This window comes from Drosophila busckii, chromosome 2R, assembly GCF_011750605.1.
Source record: "Drosophila busckii strain San Diego stock center, stock number 13000-0081.31 chromosome 2R, ASM1175060v1, whole genome shotgun sequence".
NCBI classification, from domain to species: Eukaryota; Metazoa; Arthropoda; class Insecta; order Diptera; family Drosophilidae; genus Drosophila; species Drosophila busckii.
Window position 1 is genome coordinate 9,943,953 of NC_046605.1, and position 19,158 is coordinate 9,963,110.

A 19,158-nucleotide genomic window follows, 5' to 3' on the forward strand; every position below is an offset into this window, starting at 1 on the left:
GTTTGTATGGAAAATCAATTTAAAAGCTGTTCGTTAACTGCTGCTACTGCTGCTGTCGCAGTCAGCGCTGCGGGTCAGCGCTCATTATAACATGACTCAAACACAAGCGTTTAACGCCTGTGACCTTAATAGCGATGCCGTGTTGACGCAGCTGGAGCTGCAGCCCGCCACCAAACAATGCTAAGCCTGAAACCCCCAAAAAATATGTTTACACGACGCTTATGCCCACAACATTGTCTCGCTGTGTGTTTGTGTGTGCTATAATAAAGTTACTTGGGGCAGCAGTCGAGGCTGCAACAATGCGCTGCAAATTGCACAAACAATACGCGTTGCACAGACAATGGCCACACTGCTGCCCCCACCCCCCCTGGCCACGCCTGCGGCCGCGTTATGTCAGTGTCGGGTTGCCCACGCTTAATGTTAACGGCTTTGGCAATGCTGTTGACATTGCGGGCTGCTGCTGAACAATTGCGTATCGCGCGAAACGAATGTCTATCTACAGTATATAGCATATATATATATATATATTTGTATATATAATACAGCCACTGACGCTTGGGATTAGTTGGCATCAAGTGAGCATTGAACGGCATTTGTTTCTCGTATCTTTTTTCCACATGCCTTCACGCCTGCAACTTCCCCTATGCGTAACACAGTTCAGCTGGCTGCTGTCTCAATTGCTTGTCACGCCCACAATATATTGTTATATTGTTCAATTTAAAACTCAAAATTAAATGCCAATTCGCCTAACGCAAGTGCAATTTGCTTGTTCATTTTCATTTCATGCAGATGCAAAAAAGCAACAGCAACAGTAACAATAATAAAATGTGTAAATGTTTTAAATAAATTTAACAAAGCGCTTGTTATGAATTTACTGAATTTGCATTCTACAAATATTTTTGCAGAAATATTTAAAGTGCAACTTAGCTTCACATATTTATTTATATATTTGTATTTTAAAGTGAACATCGCTTACGACACGATTTTCATATTATACAAATATTACTTTCATTCGTTATCAAGAGTCGAAAATATTGTTTTCATGCCTTAGGGTTTGCGTTCCTAGAAAACTTTGCAGTCAGCACGCTCAGCTCTGCTAATGGATGCTCTCGAATGTTTAGCCAAGAGATTTGAATGACTTACGCCTATTATTCACTTGAATTCCAGCAAACTAACAGCTTACAAAACAATCTGCAATTTAATTTGCAATGCAATTTTGCGCTCTACTAGTGAATACCAACAGAAATATGTTTAAATTAAAGATAAGCTTGCAGGCTTTGTATCGAAAAATAAGTTAAAACTAATGTTACTCAATACTAATTGCTAACTTGGTCAACTAACAACTGTGCGTTAAAGTTAAACTAAGCAAGCGCAAATTCCTGCATTCAATTAACAAAAATTTAAATTTTAGCAATCGTAAAAAATAGGAATAGTCTTAATTGTTAGTGCATCCAATATACATTTAATACTTATGAATATTTATTTGCATCTGCTACACCTTTTTGCACACAATTTTATTTATTTTGGAATTTATATTTTCATTTTGAACAAGCAACTTTTCACTAACTGGTTTCATTTGTAATCCATTTATGAGTGCTGGCCTGCAAATATGTTGAAAAGCCAAAAGAGTAAAGTAATGTGGGTTGATTTGGGTGTGATGCATGAAATTGATAACGCACTTGAATTCCAACTGAAAATGTTTGCCATGTGTGGCACTTAAATCAAACTGTTTATGGCATCAAATTTGTTTATTAAAATGGAAACCGCAACGTATAGATAGTTTGTGAAAATTACGCATACGCAACAGTGGCACGTGTAATATTTCCTGATTACTTTTTTTTGGTTGGTTTCTTTGACAGTTTTTGTTTAATTATAATGCAAAGTGCTTGTGCGTGTGGCCTGCCGTTTGTTTATTTATTTATATGTATATGCGTTGCTGTTGTCTTGCTTGCAGGTTGACATTTTGGACACATCCGGCGACATGCAGTTCCCCGCCATGCGACGTCTTTCCATTGCCACAGCGCACGCTTTTATGCTGGTTTATGCCACAACCTCAGCGCCCAGTTTTCAGTGTGTTAAGCAATGTTTCGAGGAGATACGCGAGCAACGCGCTGACTTTCAGGTGGGTAACTACAACTAGCATTTGCATTTTGCATGCAATTAGCAAGCATAACAAATGCCCAAAAAAAAAGAAGAACAAAACAAAAGACAACAAGTGCATAGTAAAGTCGAAGACAGACATACACTTTTAGTAGGAAAACACAGCAAACATACGCAAGTCTTTCCTAGAGCGCCACTTGGAACACTTAATAAGTCCAAAGTCCATTTATCCGATTGAATTGATTGCTAAAACTTATTCTAAATAGATTTGCTTGCCATCTCTAACTAAAGAGATATTAAACTACCCCTTTCCATAACAAAAGTTTCCAAAGTGTATAAAAAGAAATGCTTCATATTCCAAGCAATTAAAATACAGCAGCCAAGCTATGGCACTCCATTGTTGCGGCTTGGCAGTTAGCGCTGCGCCTTTGTGTCAATTCTAGCGAGATTTTCTTTTGTCAGCAGCTTGACTTTCACTTCGTTGGCCACAGCGAAGCGAGCGAGCGCAAGAGCCAGAGTGTGAGTGAGAGTTTCTAAATTGTTATCTTTATGCTTACAGGATATACCCATTGTCATAGCGGGCAACAAGGCGGACTTGGCCAACACGCATCGGGAGGTGCGGCATGAGGAGGTGACCGATTGGGTATTCTGCGAGCTACCGCGACTCAGGTAAGCGCGCTAATGCTCGACATTTGTTATGGGACAAATGCAAATGTTGCTGCTAATGTGGCAAACGATTGCGTTGCCAACAGCAATTAGGCCGAAATGGCAAAAGTTGTGCGCAGAAACAAACCGCAATGGGGCAGCCATTTTCATAAGTAATGCCGCAATCAAAATGTGCAATAAATTTAACTGCAACCTCCAGCCCCCAGCGACTGTTGCAACAGCAGCTGCAACGGCAACGGCAACGACCAAATGCAATTAAATGCAACAAATGAAATTAAGCGACAAAGCGCGTGACTGCCAGCAATGAGTTGGCAAAAGGTTGCCAGCCCAATTTCAGCAGCTAGCCCCTCTCTCTCGCCTTGCTGAGCGCCATTTGACGGCGTAAAATACTTGGAAAAATATATATTGCATTGCTTGAACAAGCAGCGAAAATTACAGCTGCCAATTTCACAGCTGATGGCGCTATTGAATATATACTTACAACATATAGACGAGCATGCATAAAAAAAATAAAATAAACCTAATTGCCACTCACTTGATGTCTCTGACCAATTTGCATTGATATGCCAACGGCAAGGACGTTCAATGCACTCCTCGCTATCCGTGCAAAACGCGCTTTGCATGCTAAACAGCCCAACAGCGACAAAAAGCAAAAAAAAAGTAGTGCAGCCGTAGAGACGTAGCCAAGATATAGTGTCTGGCTAAAGACTGCATGCATATGCATGAGTAAAAGCGAGCGAGAGCATGTGGCTGCATTTTTTAGTGTCTAAACTGCACATTTATCTTGCGCACAGCATCTAACTTTGTGGTGTTTAGCTTAAGGTAATTGCAATTATGGCTTACGTAGCTACAACTATAAATCCTTTGCAGCAAAATGAGTTTAATTAGTTTGCTAATACAAGCCGCTTGTAGTTGTGTGAAATATAAAAGCATGGCAGGGCTCTCTGGCTTCTAGCAATCGAACTATCATTAATTTTTAGACGCTGTGCATAAAAATGTAAAATAGGCGCTTACCTATAATTTACTTAAACGAGATTTGTGCCTAGCAGGCGTGCCAGACAGCATAAAGTTTATATTTTATATTGATCAAGCTAACGAGCCAGACATGTCTCATCATACATACAACTGTTGTACAGGGTCTCAAAATGTTAGCTGCGCCAGACTTTTAGCACTTTACTTATGATGATGGTTTCCAAGAAACTTTTGTAGCAGTTGCAATTTAATTAATTTGCCCTTTTTACATTTTTGCTTGGGCTCTTTGGCTTTCATTTTTAGTGCGCTATCATTTAAAATTAATTTTAGTAACTTTTGCTTTGTAAGACTTTTTAATTAAAATCGTACAAAATTTATTATTTTCAGCTTTACATTTTAACACCAAATCATATTTAAATCTATGCAATTAATTTCTGAGAAATTCGCTTTGCATGATAAATAAATATGCCAATAAGTCAACAAAAACAAATTGATGCATTTCTGAAAGAAAAACAAGCTATAATATATAAATACATGCGTTTCCAACTCTGTGTGTGGCAAAAGCAAAACGAAAGACTTCAAACTGGGCATAAAAAAATAAATACAAAGTTTGTTAAATTGCTGGCCTCACACATAAAATAAACACTTCGGCAAGTGCATTAAAAATTTATTTGCTGTGTGCATTTCAATAAATAATATAAGCAAATAAAATAAATTTTGTTAGTTTATTGGCGTGAACTTATTTTTAAGCCACAGTCAAACCCATTTAACTTTCAGTAGATTTATGAATGCCATTAAGAGTTAACCTTTTTTATGGTTTTGTCACTTGCAGTTGGTTATCTTATGTATCTCGATAAGCATAACACATAATTGTAGCCTTAATAGCTTGTTCGCCCATAAGGCTCACTTCGCCTCGAAGTCAACTGTGTGTGTGTGTTGGCCACACTTGCCATAATTTCATGGGCCAGTGGCTCTGGCTAAAACATGCGTGTGTAAACTTATTTAAAATATAATTTATACATATATGTACACAAAGGGCGCGACACATAAACACACACACACACACAAACAAAGCGCAGGCAGTCAACCACAACACGCAACACACACACATACACGCATAGCTGTAAATACATAGAAATCTCTGTTGGATTAAACATTTAAGCAGATTGATGGTGCGGCTGGGACGCACCTTGAACTTTTGTCTCTGGTGCTGGCAGCGCTTTATGCCTTTATATCCTTTTGCCACACACACACGCACGCACGCACACACACACACACTGATATAGTGACTGTCCGCCGCTGCTGTCACTGCTCATCACACATTTCCACTTCACGTGCTAACTTTGCACTTTTTTGCGGCGGTTAAAGCCTTTGCGGTTCGAGAGTGAGATGGATAGATAGACAGACAGACCGTCCGACCGTGCGACCAGAGTGAGAGGCTGTGGCCTGCAACATGTTGCAATTTGTTGCTGCTCGCCTGTCTGCGGTTAAACGCTTCAAGAGTACAAAGCAGAAGTGCATTTATCTCACCTGACATGTTTACAATTGCATAAGTAGTTCTGTTTCCATATTTGCTCGCACACTCACTCACAACATAAAACAATTTTCCTTTGTTGTTGTTGTTGTTGCTGTTGCTGTTGCCGCTGTGTGTTTTGCTCTCACTTCACTGAGTGCTTGTAACATAAATAAAACAACATTTTATGCTTGTGTAGCACTTGTTATTGTGTGATTTACACTTATTGCATTTATTGTATAAATATTTTATGCGCGTTCTGTTTTTGTCGAGCTGGCATAAATGCAAAAAATAATATATTAATAACCAATTGCCTTGAACTAAATGTGAAGAGCTTTAAAGTAGCAACTCTCAGTTGCCCTTGTAAACAGCAATCGTGATAACGTGTTCGCCTCTTTGTATAGCGATATTACTAATTTAGCCATTAACTGCAATGTTAGCTGTTGGCCAATTTGTTGCCAGCCTTTAACACGCTTTGATTGTTTGCCATGCTGCTCGTTCGCTTCCGCTTGCGTGTCTGTCATTCAACACGCACTCAAGTAAATAACAACTTTGTGTTTGCGCATGGAACTTTGTAAATTATACATTTTGTTACATTGATATGCTGTCAGCAAGCGAAACATTTTCCAACCATTTAATTGAAGTAGCGCGTATACGTAGCACTGAAAAGTAGGCAATACTTTTTGCATACCTTTACCATGTCGTTGTTGGTTTTCATTTTCAGAGCCAAGGTGCTTGAGTGCTCAGCCAAGGAGGACACCAGCGTGACCGAACTTTTCAAGACGCTGCTTTCACTCTCCCGTTATCTGCCCGCTAGCAGCGGCAGCGGTGGTGCAGGCGGTGCCGGCGCCGAGGCAGCGCCCAGCGGTTTCAAGCGACGCTCTTCAGCGTATGTCAGCGCATCGTCCAGTCGCAGTAAGTACAAAAGAATCATTTAAATAAAATGCAAGCGGTAAACTGACAACATTGTCAGAATGTTAACTGACAGCTCAAATAATTTTTTTGTATGCGTGCAGTTAGCATTTGACTGCAAAAAATAAAAGTATGACTGAATGCAATGCAGCACTCTACAGCGTAAAATATAAAATTAAAATTGACATTTTGTATACAATTTCAATTTCACGAGTTAACAGCTTGTATATGTCATGTATCATTTAGACAAAAAGATACCATATATTGTATATTTTATTTAAGGAGTGCCATTTGTTTACCACTAATCGTGCAATTAAAGATTTCGCTTGTCGATTAGTGTGTGAATAAATCTAAATAAATTTATGTAGCAAAACGAAGCACCCATTATTTTACTAAGAACTGTGCTAAGCTATTTATTTGCTATCTTAGTTTGGTCAAGCCTTAAATAGCTTGACTATGGCCTTGAGTGACAGCTTGCTTCGATAGCTTAGTAGCTAGTTTATGCTTTGTCACCAACCGATCACAAGATTCGGTTGACATGTGCCAGACACATGCCTTTCAACGCTTCCAAGAAGCAAACAATTCAATGCTTGTGTACATTTGTTTCTAATAAATATTAAAATTATTTGGAATTCATATTGCTTTTGTTAATGTCAAGCATATGAAACAACATTGAAACATTGTTATCAATTAAAAAAATATGAAAATCTGTACAACTGGCAATGTGTTGTGGCATTAATATGCAGGTGTGAACACAATTAATTTTAATGAATTTAAAATACGCGTTTTTAATTAAAAAGAAATTATATAATATGTATATGAATTATTGCAATTGCTGACAGCCGCGTATTATATTATTTAATTATATCGCATTTATCTCAAAGCTTTTATTCATCATATTTCGTATGTTTGCAAATGACGAGCAATGAATGCTGCGTCTGTTCGGCTGGGAAATTATTAATCAAATCGACAGCCAATTAGTGGAAATTGTATTTTCTTGAATAATGTGTGTGCCTATCATTGAGAAATTGTCGACAATTTGGCTAATTGAATGTAATTAACATGGCATCGCCGCGCTTCAGCTGTATTTGACCCAAATTAATTGTTAAAATTTGCGCACACAAAAAACTTGGCAGTACACAAAAAAACAAAATAAAGAATCCCTTTTTCATTATCCCCCAACATTTATTTATGTACATAGCGTGCAGCGCTGCCATTTACAGTTAAAAAGGTAACAAATAAATACAGTAAATAATTAGCTAAAGCAAAGGAAACAAATTTTCCATAGCAAACATATTCCTTCCCACGCTTTAAGCTCAAAGCGCCGTAGAATTCGCAGCAGCGCGAACTTTTTCTTCGGTACAGATTTTTGTTGCCAGTACGTGTATTAATTATGTAAATAGCCTGACCTTTTAAGTAGCCATTAAGGAACTAATTTCCATTGGCCATTGGCATATTATCTCGTTACAAAATAAAAGTTTGCAACTTGCCACCAAGCTCAGTCTTCAGTGTGACTAATAAATAAGCAGCTAATTGAAGCGGCGCCCAAAAATAAGTTTCGTGCCTTAGAAGTTGTTTCATCTGCTGTCTCAAAAAAACAATTTGAAGCCAATATTTTAATTGGTAGCCAACGGCATTTGATAACATTCGCTAACATAACATAAAATTCATTTAAACAAAGTGCAAAGTTGCCCAGCAGCAAAATGTAATGCACTCAACTAAACTGCGACTAAAACAGTTTTATTTACTCTTGTTGCCAAGAGCGTGAGAGAGAGCCAATTGTGGCTGACAAAACAAATATTCGTGTGTGTCAGTGTGTGTGTGTGTGTCTCTCTATCAAACAAACAAAGGTCGTACATCAAAATTTGGCAAATACTTGTGGCAGCTCAATTGACGTAAGCAGGTTCATTTAAAGTCGACAGACAAATGCCAAAAATAAAGTAAGTCTGAACACTTAATCACCCGTATTGAGGTCGCCAAGTAATTGCCTTAAAACCAAAAAGAAATATATGTACATGTAGTACACGGCGTATGCGTAATATAGTCTATCTTATATGCAAAGCAAATCAAATCGTACAGGTTTTTATATTCTTCAAGTTGCTTATGTGATTGTGTGCCTTACAATCCATACACGTGCTGACAGCTCAATGTGCCTTTGTGTGTGCGTGTGTGTGTGTGTGTGTGTGTGGTGTGTGTTGAAGCATAAAAAATGACATAGCGCGTAAGCTGAGACTCACTTGCCTTTAACAATTGCTGGCGGGCGTGCGTTCTCCTTGCACACACCCACGCACAAATAGACACACACACACACACACACAAATAGACAACGCGTAGCCATATGCTGGGTCCTCAGTTGTTGCCTAGGCAGCTGAGGCAACTCGTCATGCGGTTGACTTTGCTTCTTTCTTTTTTTTTTTGGGGGTAGCGCAAGCAAACTTAACTCAATCGTAACTTTAACAAACGCGTTTGGCTGTCACGGAACCCTCTTCTAGCGCTCAGTCTTCCCCTCCACACTCGCTTGATTGCTTTAAAGCCTCGACTTGCCGCCGACTCGCTGTTGAGCTGTAGATATTTTTACGCTGTTTGCCGCAACAGCGCCGACCGTTGACAACCCTTTGTGGCACCAAAAAAAAAAAAGAATATGAAAGCCCTAACAGCACAAAATGGAAAATTGTAATTTAAATTTCTGTTTCACACACACACAGACGAGCGAGCGGATGCTACAAATATTGCCACATATGCAGAAATTTTGAGCTGCCTTTGTGCCACACGATCTACAATATTTTTTTTCAGGCGTTGTAATTGTAATTTGGGTTAGCTACATAGAGCATAAGAGAGGTTATGAGTATGTGTGTGTGTGACACGCCGCATGCGGTCGCTGGCGACACACTAAACTCAATTTGGACCGACTCTAGCCATACACATGTACCATACCATATATATAAATATTTTTGAGGCATTTTTCGCGTTAGCGTTTGCGTTTTGTGGCAGCGACAGCATTTTCATTATATGCGTACTCGTATGCATTACAACAATGGCGTCGGCAGCCATTTTGTTTGCAGTTGACACTCAATGCGTGCTTGATGCATACATTATATGCGTTGCCTTAGCCTAATGAATATGCCAACACACACGCACACTCGCGCACAATTCAATTTAGCAAATGCCTTCAAAACTGTTCCGCGTTCGCTTTAGGCTTTAGGCTTGCAGCATTTTTCTGCGCTAATGCGCAGCTGCCACATGCCACATTACACCTTTTGTGTGAAGCAAAGCCTTTACATATTAGCTAAATTACCAACAGCAGCTATACATATGTTATATATCTTGTTATCAATGTCAAACTGTCATACTACAGTTGAGACGACAACGATTTAAAAATCGCCTGGAGATGACGCATTTCCGAGCAATTCCTCTTATCCGCTAACTATTCTTTTCTTCGAATGCAATTGTTGAGCTCGCTCTGTTGAGTTAATTAGACCGAATGAACCTGCTACAGCTGCAGCCTTTGCACACATCTCGTTGCCATGGTAATGACTCCTTGACCGTGCTGAATTTGTATTCATGTTCGTGTCCAAGGCTTTGTGATTAAGGTAGCGCGTGTGTCTGGAATCGCTTTCTAGCAACTGCCAGCTTCAGCATTGTTGCACCAATCGTTAAGCTCTAGTATATAGAGAGAGAGCGAGCTGTGTGTGTGTGTGTGTATTGGTGCCTGTGTCTGTTTGTATGCAATAATAACTGCAGCGCATTGCGAATACGCACTGCAGTGCTATGCCGTAAATTGGATTTTCATACATAATTGCATTCACGTGTTTGTTACAATTTCGTAAATTCACTTTGTGGTTAAGAGCCTGTGTCTGTGCATGCGTGCGCTCAACAATGATTTTATGCAACTTCAATAAGCTGATGCCATAAATTTATACCCTTGTGCATTTCATTGCAGACAAAAATCGCATGAACAGCCCCTCGGTGAGTGGCGATAAAAAGTCAACGCTTGTGGATGCTGTTGATGTGGCAAGCACCAGTGCAGAGGCAAAGCTAAAGCCACGTTCCAGGTAAGCTACTATAATTGTTTTATCGATTTATAAACTAATCATTAGCTAGACTTAAGCTAGTTGATGATGCCTAAAACAAAAGTAGTTTTTTGTCTAGATTATTAACATGTATGGCATGATTATACAATATATGATGATTATATATGAAAATATATTGGCAAATAACGATCAGAAAGCAATAGACACAAGAATAAAATGCAAGCGTAATTTTTAAATCGCATCTGAGTTTTAAGTTCTACTAAAACATTCAAAGCGTAATCAAATGTTGTTTTTTTTATGACAATCAGAATTTCTTTATGATTGGCTAAATGCTAGGGCTTACTAGTTGATTTTTCTATTCAATAATGTTGTTTTTGAATATTACTTATGCTTATAATTGCAATTTCTTTATTTCTTTTTATATTGACAGATCGCTCATACGCCGTGCATCACGCAAGACCAAACAGCAAATTAACAACGCATCCGATGATTGTAATTTGCAGTAAATTTAACCAAAACAAGTGTTTAAATGATAATTTAAGTAAGTGCACACACATATGCATACACTATGTGATGTGGTGTGGGTGTTAAAATATTTATAATAAATGTTTGTTAATTACAAAAAGTGTTCGCATATTTACTGTGAGCCAAAAGACCATATAAATGAGCTAATTATTCTAATTGTAATTGCTAAGTTGCGTTTGCTCATATAAATTAAAAATACATATATTTACTGTTAATTCGTAATGCGTACAAATACATTTATGAACATAAACTAAAGTAAATATATGTGCTACGTATAGAATGTACGTATGAAAAATAAATTCCATTTAGAACTGATTTATATAGTAATTAATTAATAATTATACATTTTTTTTTACAAATTTCATATATTTTCATTTCTCAAATATTTATTATGGGGACCAGTTTTATTTGACATAACATTATCCAAATTTGCTACACTCCAGGCTACTACTTTCCTTAATTTTTTAAAGAAACATATTTTTTTATAAATGAAAATCATAAAGTTCCTTGTAAAATATAAATATAAGCGCACCATTTATATATAGAGTAAAAGACTTTGAGTTTTATTCAGTTTCAATTCTATTCGCAACTAATTTCCAACTAACTTTCAGTTTGCTGCTTTAAATCTAAGCGAATGCTAAATGTATTTTCTCTAATAGAACTAAGTAGTTGTCCAAGCAGAATGTTTAACGTTAGCATTATTTAAATACAATGTATTCAAATATTTAATCAAAGTTAATTATAAACTCTATGTGTTTGTTACATATGTATGTACTTAGGAAATCTCGTTGTAACTGATTTGTGTGGAAAAGTTGGTTATGTGTTGCTAGTTGGTTGAAATCATGCACAGAGCCAAAGGGCTCTAAAATGTTGACCTTGTTTAAGCCAACTTAGTGCAGAGCAGAGCAGCACAGAGAAATGTTTAAGCAATTTACGGCATTTTTCTTTCAACTTTTACTCAAACGAAATCCAAAGGCAAAATTAAAAATAAAATATGAAAATATGAAAGTAATTTGCAGCTATAAGCACAATAATTTGTTATGTAAAGTGAGTGTGCAAGCTTACTAATTAATGTTTGTGTTTGTTGTTAGCATAAAATTAATGAAAATTGCGAATAATGGCGAAAATTGTTTTGTGATGATGATTTCCATTTGGAGTAGGCACAATTATTTTTGTTATGTATGAGATTATATTCATAGTATAATCAAGGGTAAAACAGGGTGTATGCTAAATGCCAAAACTTGAAGCCAATCAAATGCATATTTTGAAATATACTATATTATACTATATACTTGTATTGAAATTTGTAGCTTTAAGTGTTGATTTAATTGCAGTAATTGCCTCTTGAATCTCAGCAAATATATAAATGATGTGTTTGAAACTTGTTTTTATTAGTGTGCTTAACAAAGTAAGATTTATTTACAAGACTACATATTAAATACATTTGCTTTTGAGTGTAATGAAAATGCAAAAAGCTTGGTAAATGCAATTTAAATGGATAAATGCGCAAGATGAAAGCGCTCTTGTAAATGAAAACAAACATATAAAATGGCAGATGCAAAGTGAATTGTGATGTTATAGTATATACGGTATACTAGTATATAAATAAAGATATTTACATGCATATATGCAGTAATTAAATATAAATTATGTGAAGCCTAAAGCAGTTTACTTCCATAAGCGTAAGCTCAGACTTATGTTAAATTTGATGCGGAATGCGTTTGGTCCAGTGCAACTTACAGTTGCACACAGACTAAATTACATATTTATACATTGTTATTATGAGTAGTCAAAAGGCAAGCCCAAGAATCAAGTATCAAGTCAATAAATATTTAAGTAAATTCAGCGATAAATGGCAACCAATTGTTGTTAATGAACGGTTAATCAAAACTTAACTGCAAGTTTTTGTTACATACTATAATTAAAATGAAGTTTTGAAGAAATATACTTACTTATGTATTTGTGTACGTAATTCGATTGTTCTTAAAACTAGAAGATTCCGAAAATCAAAGCTGAGCCACAATATATCAACAAACTAAAGCATATGAGAAATGTAATTTTTAAATATCAACAAGCAACAAATAAACTTACTGAATGTGTCCATTAAATTACACAAACTATAAATCATTGTTTTATTGCAAGCAACTTTAAATTGCTCTCTTCTGCTGTCACCTGGTAATATACTCTAATTAAATTAACATTTAAATTATATTATTTATGTAGGTATATGCAACGCTTGCCATTACAATAAGCCACAATGTACTGAGCCAGCTGTGAGCTGCTTTATATAGAAAATTATTAATTACCTCTCGCATGGTCGTTTAGTTGCTGCTACCTTTGCCTGTACATCAACAATTGCCGCCCCTAAATCAATTAAATGATTGCATAATTTTTCTGCTCTTTTGCACCCCTTAACAGGCATTGGCGTTGGCTTTGACGTTGGCGTTGGCGGTGTCGCTGGTGTTGGCAACTATCGGAGTAAGCCAACCACAGTATCCATTAAAAGTAACTAATGGAATTTTATACAAATTATAAATTGCATTTCCAGTAAATTCCACACTGCGTGCTCTGCGTTTAAATGAATATGTCACTGCATTAAAATCAATTGATTTTCGTTCAACTTTCAATGCCACAACTTTTAGCAGCAGGACTTCGTTTACAAATCAGCAAGTTTGATGCGCATATAGGCAATAAACAGCTTTGGTCGCGGCGTGATTAGTAAATTTATGCATATTTGTAAATGCAATTTGCCATGGCATGGCGTTGATTTTGCATTAAAATAGCTCAAGCTATTTAATTGGTATATGGCATAAATTAAAATTTATTACGGCACGCAACTTCAACCAAAAGTAGGTCAGCGTACGGCTTAACTTTAATTGCAGTGCTATTATGAATTATAATTATGAATAAATTTACATTGGTCAGAGCTTATGATTAGCGCCAATGCGAACTGCTCGTGTCGACAGACCAGTAAATTTCACCCCCAGTCACAATTTACAGATAGGGAGCAGAATACAGGTGCGTAACTTCTCGCATTTTTTATGGGCTAAATTACTTTGTAGACCTTGGCTACAATAATCTCGGCGTGGTAGTATATAAGGAGCGGCTAGATTGCCTACAAAATTCCCAATAAGAATTACAATTAACTTAACTTATTAGGAATCAAAATTATATTTTCAATTTGAAAACAAATTTCTGAATCATTTTTAATTCAATTCAAACAAAGTGCTCGTCAACTTGCTTACGTATAGCTGCGTCTGCCACCTCACGTATCTTCTTGAGTTCTGCTAACTCACTACGCACTTCCTCTATCTGCTGCTCTGTAACAGTAACTGGAACATCACAGTCAATCTGCTCCTGACGCACAAATTGCATTTTGTTGATTGCATCTTCTAAATAGGGTATCTGTTGCGTCTGCAGCTGTTTGTGATAGGCTTCCAAACGCTCCTCCTTAAGTTTATCGCAATATATGTCAGTTAATTTCTGCAGCGACTCCTTGCGTGTAATCCAGTGGAAATGCGTTGGCGGTGGCTTATAGACCAAATCCAGTTTCTCCAAAATCCATTCAAAGCGTGGGTAATCCCAACGTCTTAAGTATTTTAGAAACTTTTTGCGCTTGTCTATGAGCTCCTTTAGACGTACCTTAATCATCTTGTCGCGTGGATGTGCGTCCATGTGAAGCTGATAGCGACGTATAAATGCTGTCATCTTTGCCACTGTGAGGGATACCATTTATAAATATTGATTATGCCATATTGGGTTTCATACATACACTTGGCCTCCATGGATCCAAAGTCTTGCGGATGTCGTTGCACCTCCTGCACAAACTGATCACGATAATACCGTGTAGTTAGATGATTCGCGTTGTTGCTTAGCCGAAACAGCTGCTGCACAGACTCATTCGCACTGAAAATAAACGTTTATTTGCTTTATTATTTTGATTGCAATTCATTTAGGCTATGAGCTTACTCTTTCAGCTCCTTGCAATCTTTGTATTCCGGCAGCAATTCATCCTCATGTAGTGGCGGCAGCTTTCCCAGATCACCACTCTTCTCTGGCTTGATACAGCTTATTTTCTCGGGACGCACCCATTTGATTTTCAAGTCAGACTTGAAGGCATATTCACGCACAAATTGGCGCGGCACAGCCTGCGCTATAGTTAATAATTTATTCATAAAAAATAACTTTACTTATTTATTAACAAGCAGATGTATGCCGTAGGTTACGTCACAAATATGATGTGTACACACTGCGCGTTCGGGTACACAAACAGCTGTTCGTAATTTAGCCGGCGTATCCCTGGTATTCCGAAAATAGTGTGTACACACTACTCATCTGAGTAAACATTATCAGCTGTACGTGCCGGTTTTGCCTATCAATTAATTATTAAGTGACGCATATACTAGTTGAGTCTCATAAATAGTGTAATTAGTGAAAATAATATAATACCCAGCTTAATTGCGCACGAAAGGCGTTTTGCCGAAATAAATTATGCTGGATGATAGTTGCCCTAAAAACATGTGTTAGCCCGGCATGAAACTTGTAAGAATGGCGTATAAGTACATTGGTTAGTTTTAAATTAATAAACTGCGTATAAATTAATGCTAAAAACATCAGTTTTACAGACATTGGAGCGAATTTGACTGATTCCATGTACCAAGGCTGCTATGGCGGCTCAACAAAGCATCCGGCAGATTTGGACATTGTTTTGAAACGTGCTTGGGATCATGGACTGCAAAAATTAATAATAACATCAGGCTGTGTAAAAGACGTAGATGAAGCGCTAACATTGGCAGCAAAAGATGGTAGCCACAATATAGTTATAAATTCAAACTCTTACAGTTAATCTCAACTTGCAGAGCGTTTGTATACTACGGTTGGCACACATCCTACGCGATGCAGCGAATTTCTGCCAAGCCCCGAGCAGTATTTCGAAGATTTGCACTCTAGAATTAAGGCGAATCCACAGAAAGTTGTAGCTGTGGGTGAATGTGGTCTGGACTACGATCGACTTCATTTTTGCGAAAAAGAAACACAGCAGCTGTACTTCGAAAAACAGCTTGAGCTTGCGGAGGAATTTAAATTGCCTCTATTTTTGCATATGCGTAATGCATATACGGATTTCATGTCCATATTGGAGCGTAACCGGGACAAGCTGCAGGCCTGCGGCGGCGGTGTGGTGCACAGCTTTACAGGCAGCCTGGAAGAGGCACAAGGCATACTAGCATTTGGAGGACTGTATATAGGTATAAACGGTTGCTCTCTTAAAACAGAGGAAAATGTAGAGGTGGTTAGGCAGCTGCCGAATGATCGCATTATGCTGGAAACTGACTGCCCCTGGTGTGGCATTCGTCCAACACATGCAAGCCACAAGCATTTGACAACAAAGTTCCCAACTGTGAAGAAAAAGGAGAAATGGACCGCCGATACGCTTATCGATGGACGCAATGAGCCTTGTCAGATAAGGTAAGTCCGCAAATTGCTTGATTAACTCGTTAAGCTAATACACATTTATTTCCAGTCAAGTGCTGGAAGCCATTGCGGGCATTAAACAGGAGCCCAAGGAGAAACTAGCAGAGCTTTACTATCAAAATACACTAGATATGTTTTTTAAAGCGAAATAAAATCAATGAAAGCTTTACATTTTATGCGTTTACATTTATTGTATGTGTTTATTGTTACTCATGTCCTAAATGCAAATGAATTCAAAAATACGCATTACAACTTTAATGTTCGTATATAATTTAGATTTGTTTTTATATATTTATGTATATATTTTATGTAGTTGGTATGTAGAGTATTTTCTTTTCTTTTTTGCAATTAACACACAGAAACACGTTTAGATTAACATTTAGATTTGTAAATAATTGTTTTGTATTAATTTAATTTTTGGAATATGTAAGTGTTGATGCTCGCCAAAAAATATATAAATATATATATATATATATGTTTGTATGTGTATATTTAGGTATCAGCCCAACTTGTATAAGGACTTTAAGGACTAGTGAAGTTTTAGTATCTTAGTTATTGCCAATTACCAATAATTATTGAAGCCTTAAAAAGCGTATATACAAAATATTTTGTAAATATTTAAAAAGTCTGTTAACTAGCCATAGAACTTTTGGAGTATATAGTATATGTATTAAGAGTTATGTCCTCATGTGTAAATATGTTGTATATGTATAAATGCTATCAACAAGTTGCTTGCCAGCTTGCTTGGTTAGATTTTAATTAGTTTGAATTACTGCTGCAAGCCTTTTAATTTCTAATGAATTACTTCTATTGCAAGAGCGCATTTTAAAACCCAAAATCTTAAGACTGCTGATTTAGTTCTATGTATTTTATATTTTTTCGTTAACTGATATGAACATAAATGATATATGGCTATATTCTATTTGAAAAACTGCTCTCTAGTATACTCAGTTTGCATTTAAAATGACAATTTGTATGTTTGGTAGTACAATAAAAGATTCAGTCCAATAGAAATACTCTAGCTCAATGCTCAATTGATATGAACTATATATATACTATATATGTATAGCACGCTACGTATTAAAAGCGTTGCTTCGAGCTTGACGATATAGTTAAAAAGTTAGTACAATGGGATTTAAAAATAGTTATATTAAGTATTCAGTTTATGCGTGCTTATCAGATGGCGTCTATAGCATCTAAAGCTATTTAATTATTTATAAAAAGTATAATTATTTGCTTAATACGCTCAGACCTTTTAAATTGACTCACAGTTGTGATTTATCTCCAGATGAAAAAAAATCAAACAATAAACTAAAAAGGAAAACAAAAGTTTGAAGACGACATGTTCGTTTATTGGGCGTCATATGAGTTTTGTATGTTAAATAAAATCATAGATATTTACATAAACAAATAGAAATTATAAATAGTATTAAATATGTGAGCAGCAACAAAGGTTTACTAACATTAAATTCGAGTTTAAATTGTAGATAATTCATAAATGTTGAATTATTTCAAAATATGTATGTAACTTCAGTGTCTTTCGTTCAGTTTCTGGTTGCATACAGTTCACTTAACAAACAAAATTAACTTAAATACATTTTGGATACTTTATATGTAGCTATATTTGTATATAATTAAATGTGTATAGTTATAGGAAAAATAAGATAAATGCCAATTAGCTCAACTTTAGCAAACAGAGATTTATCAAGAGCTCTCCGTTCATTGTTTTTGATTTTAATATGCATTGACAATATTAATTGTTTGTTTGTATGTATAGCAAGTAGTTAGTTATGTTTAGCTTATATATCAGTTATGCAAGTATCTTATAGGTTGGTTTTATTGTATAGACGAGTTTCTTAGTTTCAAACTAAACTCATTGCTCTTTGTTAATGCGGTAATAGCTAATAAATAATATGCGCTTAGTTAGGATACGTATTTAATGTATTTTGGGTGCGCTGCGATCGTTGATTTTCTGATTACGCTTAAGCGGTGCGCCGCGCTTTATTTGATCCATTAACGACTCATGACAGATGCGCGGATCCGGCTGTAAGAATTACGAAAATAAAATTCAATTAGTTGCGAATATAAAATGATAAGTAAGAAAAGCTTTTTAGCAGTTTGTTGTACATTCAAAGTTAATGCTGGCATTTTGTGGAATTGGGATTATCAAGAACACATTAACGAAACGAAACCAAACGAAACCAAACGAAAATACCTTAACACTGTTCATCACAAGTGCCGGAGTTGGGATAGGTGGGTGGTCTACGATATTGTGCACTGGGGCGCGCTAGATTTTGTGGATTTTGATACATCTAACACATTGTGGGTAACACAATAAATATAATATATAGAATGTTGGTCAACTCAAGTGTCTGGATGGATGGCTGGTTGGTTGGTTGGTTGGTTGGGTGATTGTACTTACCAGGGCCTTGCTGTTGATTAGATTTCGCACTGCAAATGCACGTCCGGACATGCCCTGTTTGGCCAATTTCGCATTGAGATTCTCGAGAAATTCAGCCTTGGTCTTGGCACGTATGTTGCCAGTCTTTTCGATATTTGTGCTCGCGGCATAGTCTAAGGATATGCGTTTGCATTTGGGGTGCAAAAGCCGAAAGAAAGCAGAGAATAGACATAAAAATTGATGAATGAATTGCAGCAACCAAAAACAAAATGCTTGGGCATTAAATATAAAAGCAATAACAACGTAGAGAGCAAGTGCAATGAGATGTATGAAAAGTTGTTGTGAGTTTGATGATGAATATGTGATGTACATAGAGATCATTCATTAGCAGCAGCTGTTTTCGCATCTCAATGCAATAAACAAAATCAAAATCAATAATCAATAATAATAACAAAAGCAACATGCAATCAAATTTGTACAGCGCGCGCACAAACAATAAAAAAAGAAAACAATTATTATGCAACGAATTAAGAATTCAATTATCCAATGTCAATATAAAACGAGAA

At 36.6% G+C, this 19,158-nt stretch overlaps 4 protein-coding genes across 29 annotated transcripts in view; 2 read left to right on the top strand and 2 right to left on the bottom strand.

The window, feature by feature from the left end:
* LOC108597352 (GTP-binding protein Di-Ras2) overlaps positions 1–10,856 on the top strand; it is a 28,407-nt gene extending 17,551 nt beyond the window's left edge. The window contains exons 3-7 of the mRNA XM_017983858.1: positions 1,955–2,122; positions 2,660–2,769; positions 5,976–6,166; positions 10,104–10,215; positions 10,625–10,856. Coding sequence (XP_017839347.1) covers positions 1,955–2,122; positions 2,660–2,769; positions 5,976–6,166; positions 10,104–10,215; positions 10,625–10,700 — 657 coding nt within the window. The 3' untranslated portion in view covers positions 10,701–10,856. The remainder of the gene's footprint in view (positions 1–1,954; positions 2,123–2,659; positions 2,770–5,975; positions 6,167–10,103; positions 10,216–10,624) is intronic.
* Positions 10,857–13,909: 3,053 nt separating this feature from the next.
* Positions 13,910–14,930, bottom strand: LOC108595259 (28S ribosomal protein S15, mitochondrial). The gene is made up of 3 exons (XM_017980470.2): positions 14,689–14,930; positions 14,492–14,625; positions 13,910–14,435 (listed from the first exon to the last, which is right to left on the bottom strand). The coding sequence occupies exons 1-3, from the start codon at positions 14,892–14,894 to the stop codon at positions 13,936–13,938; spliced, it is 840 nt and encodes a 279-aa protein (XP_017835959.1). The 5' UTR covers positions 14,895–14,930; the 3' UTR covers positions 13,910–13,935.
* A 191-nt stretch (positions 14,931–15,121) lies between these two features.
* Positions 15,122–16,348, top strand: LOC108595258 (putative deoxyribonuclease TATDN1). 2 transcript variants are annotated; one of them, XM_017980469.2, is made up of 4 exons: positions 15,122–15,286; positions 15,337–15,524; positions 15,579–16,185; positions 16,241–16,348. In XM_017980469.2, the coding sequence occupies exons 2-4, from the start codon at positions 15,371–15,373 to the stop codon at positions 16,341–16,343; spliced, it is 864 nt and encodes a 287-aa protein (XP_017835958.1). In that variant the 5' UTR covers positions 15,122–15,286; positions 15,337–15,370; the 3' UTR covers positions 16,344–16,348. The 2 variants fall into 2 exon arrangements, with proteins under 2 accessions (XP_017835958.1, XP_017835957.1); XM_017980468.2 differs by having other exon boundaries at positions 15,123–15,286; positions 15,345–15,524.
* Positions 16,349–17,595: 1,247 nt separating this feature from the next.
* LOC108596490 (AF4/FMR2 family member 4) overlaps positions 17,596–19,158 on the bottom strand; it is a 36,999-nt gene continuing 35,436 nt past the window's right edge. For 7 of the 25 annotated variants that reach the window (XM_017982282.2, XM_017982281.2, XM_017982287.2 and 4 more), the window contains 2 exons: positions 18,614–18,765; positions 17,596–18,235 (listed from right to left, as the gene is read on the bottom strand). In XM_017982282.2, the coding sequence (XP_017837771.1) occupies positions 18,128–18,235; positions 18,614–18,765 (260 nt within the window). In that variant the 3' untranslated portion in view covers positions 17,596–18,127. The remainder of the gene's footprint in view (positions 18,236–18,613; positions 18,766–19,158) is intronic. The other 18 variants (XM_017982284.2, XM_017982283.2, XM_017982300.2 and 15 more) reach the window with 5 other exon arrangements.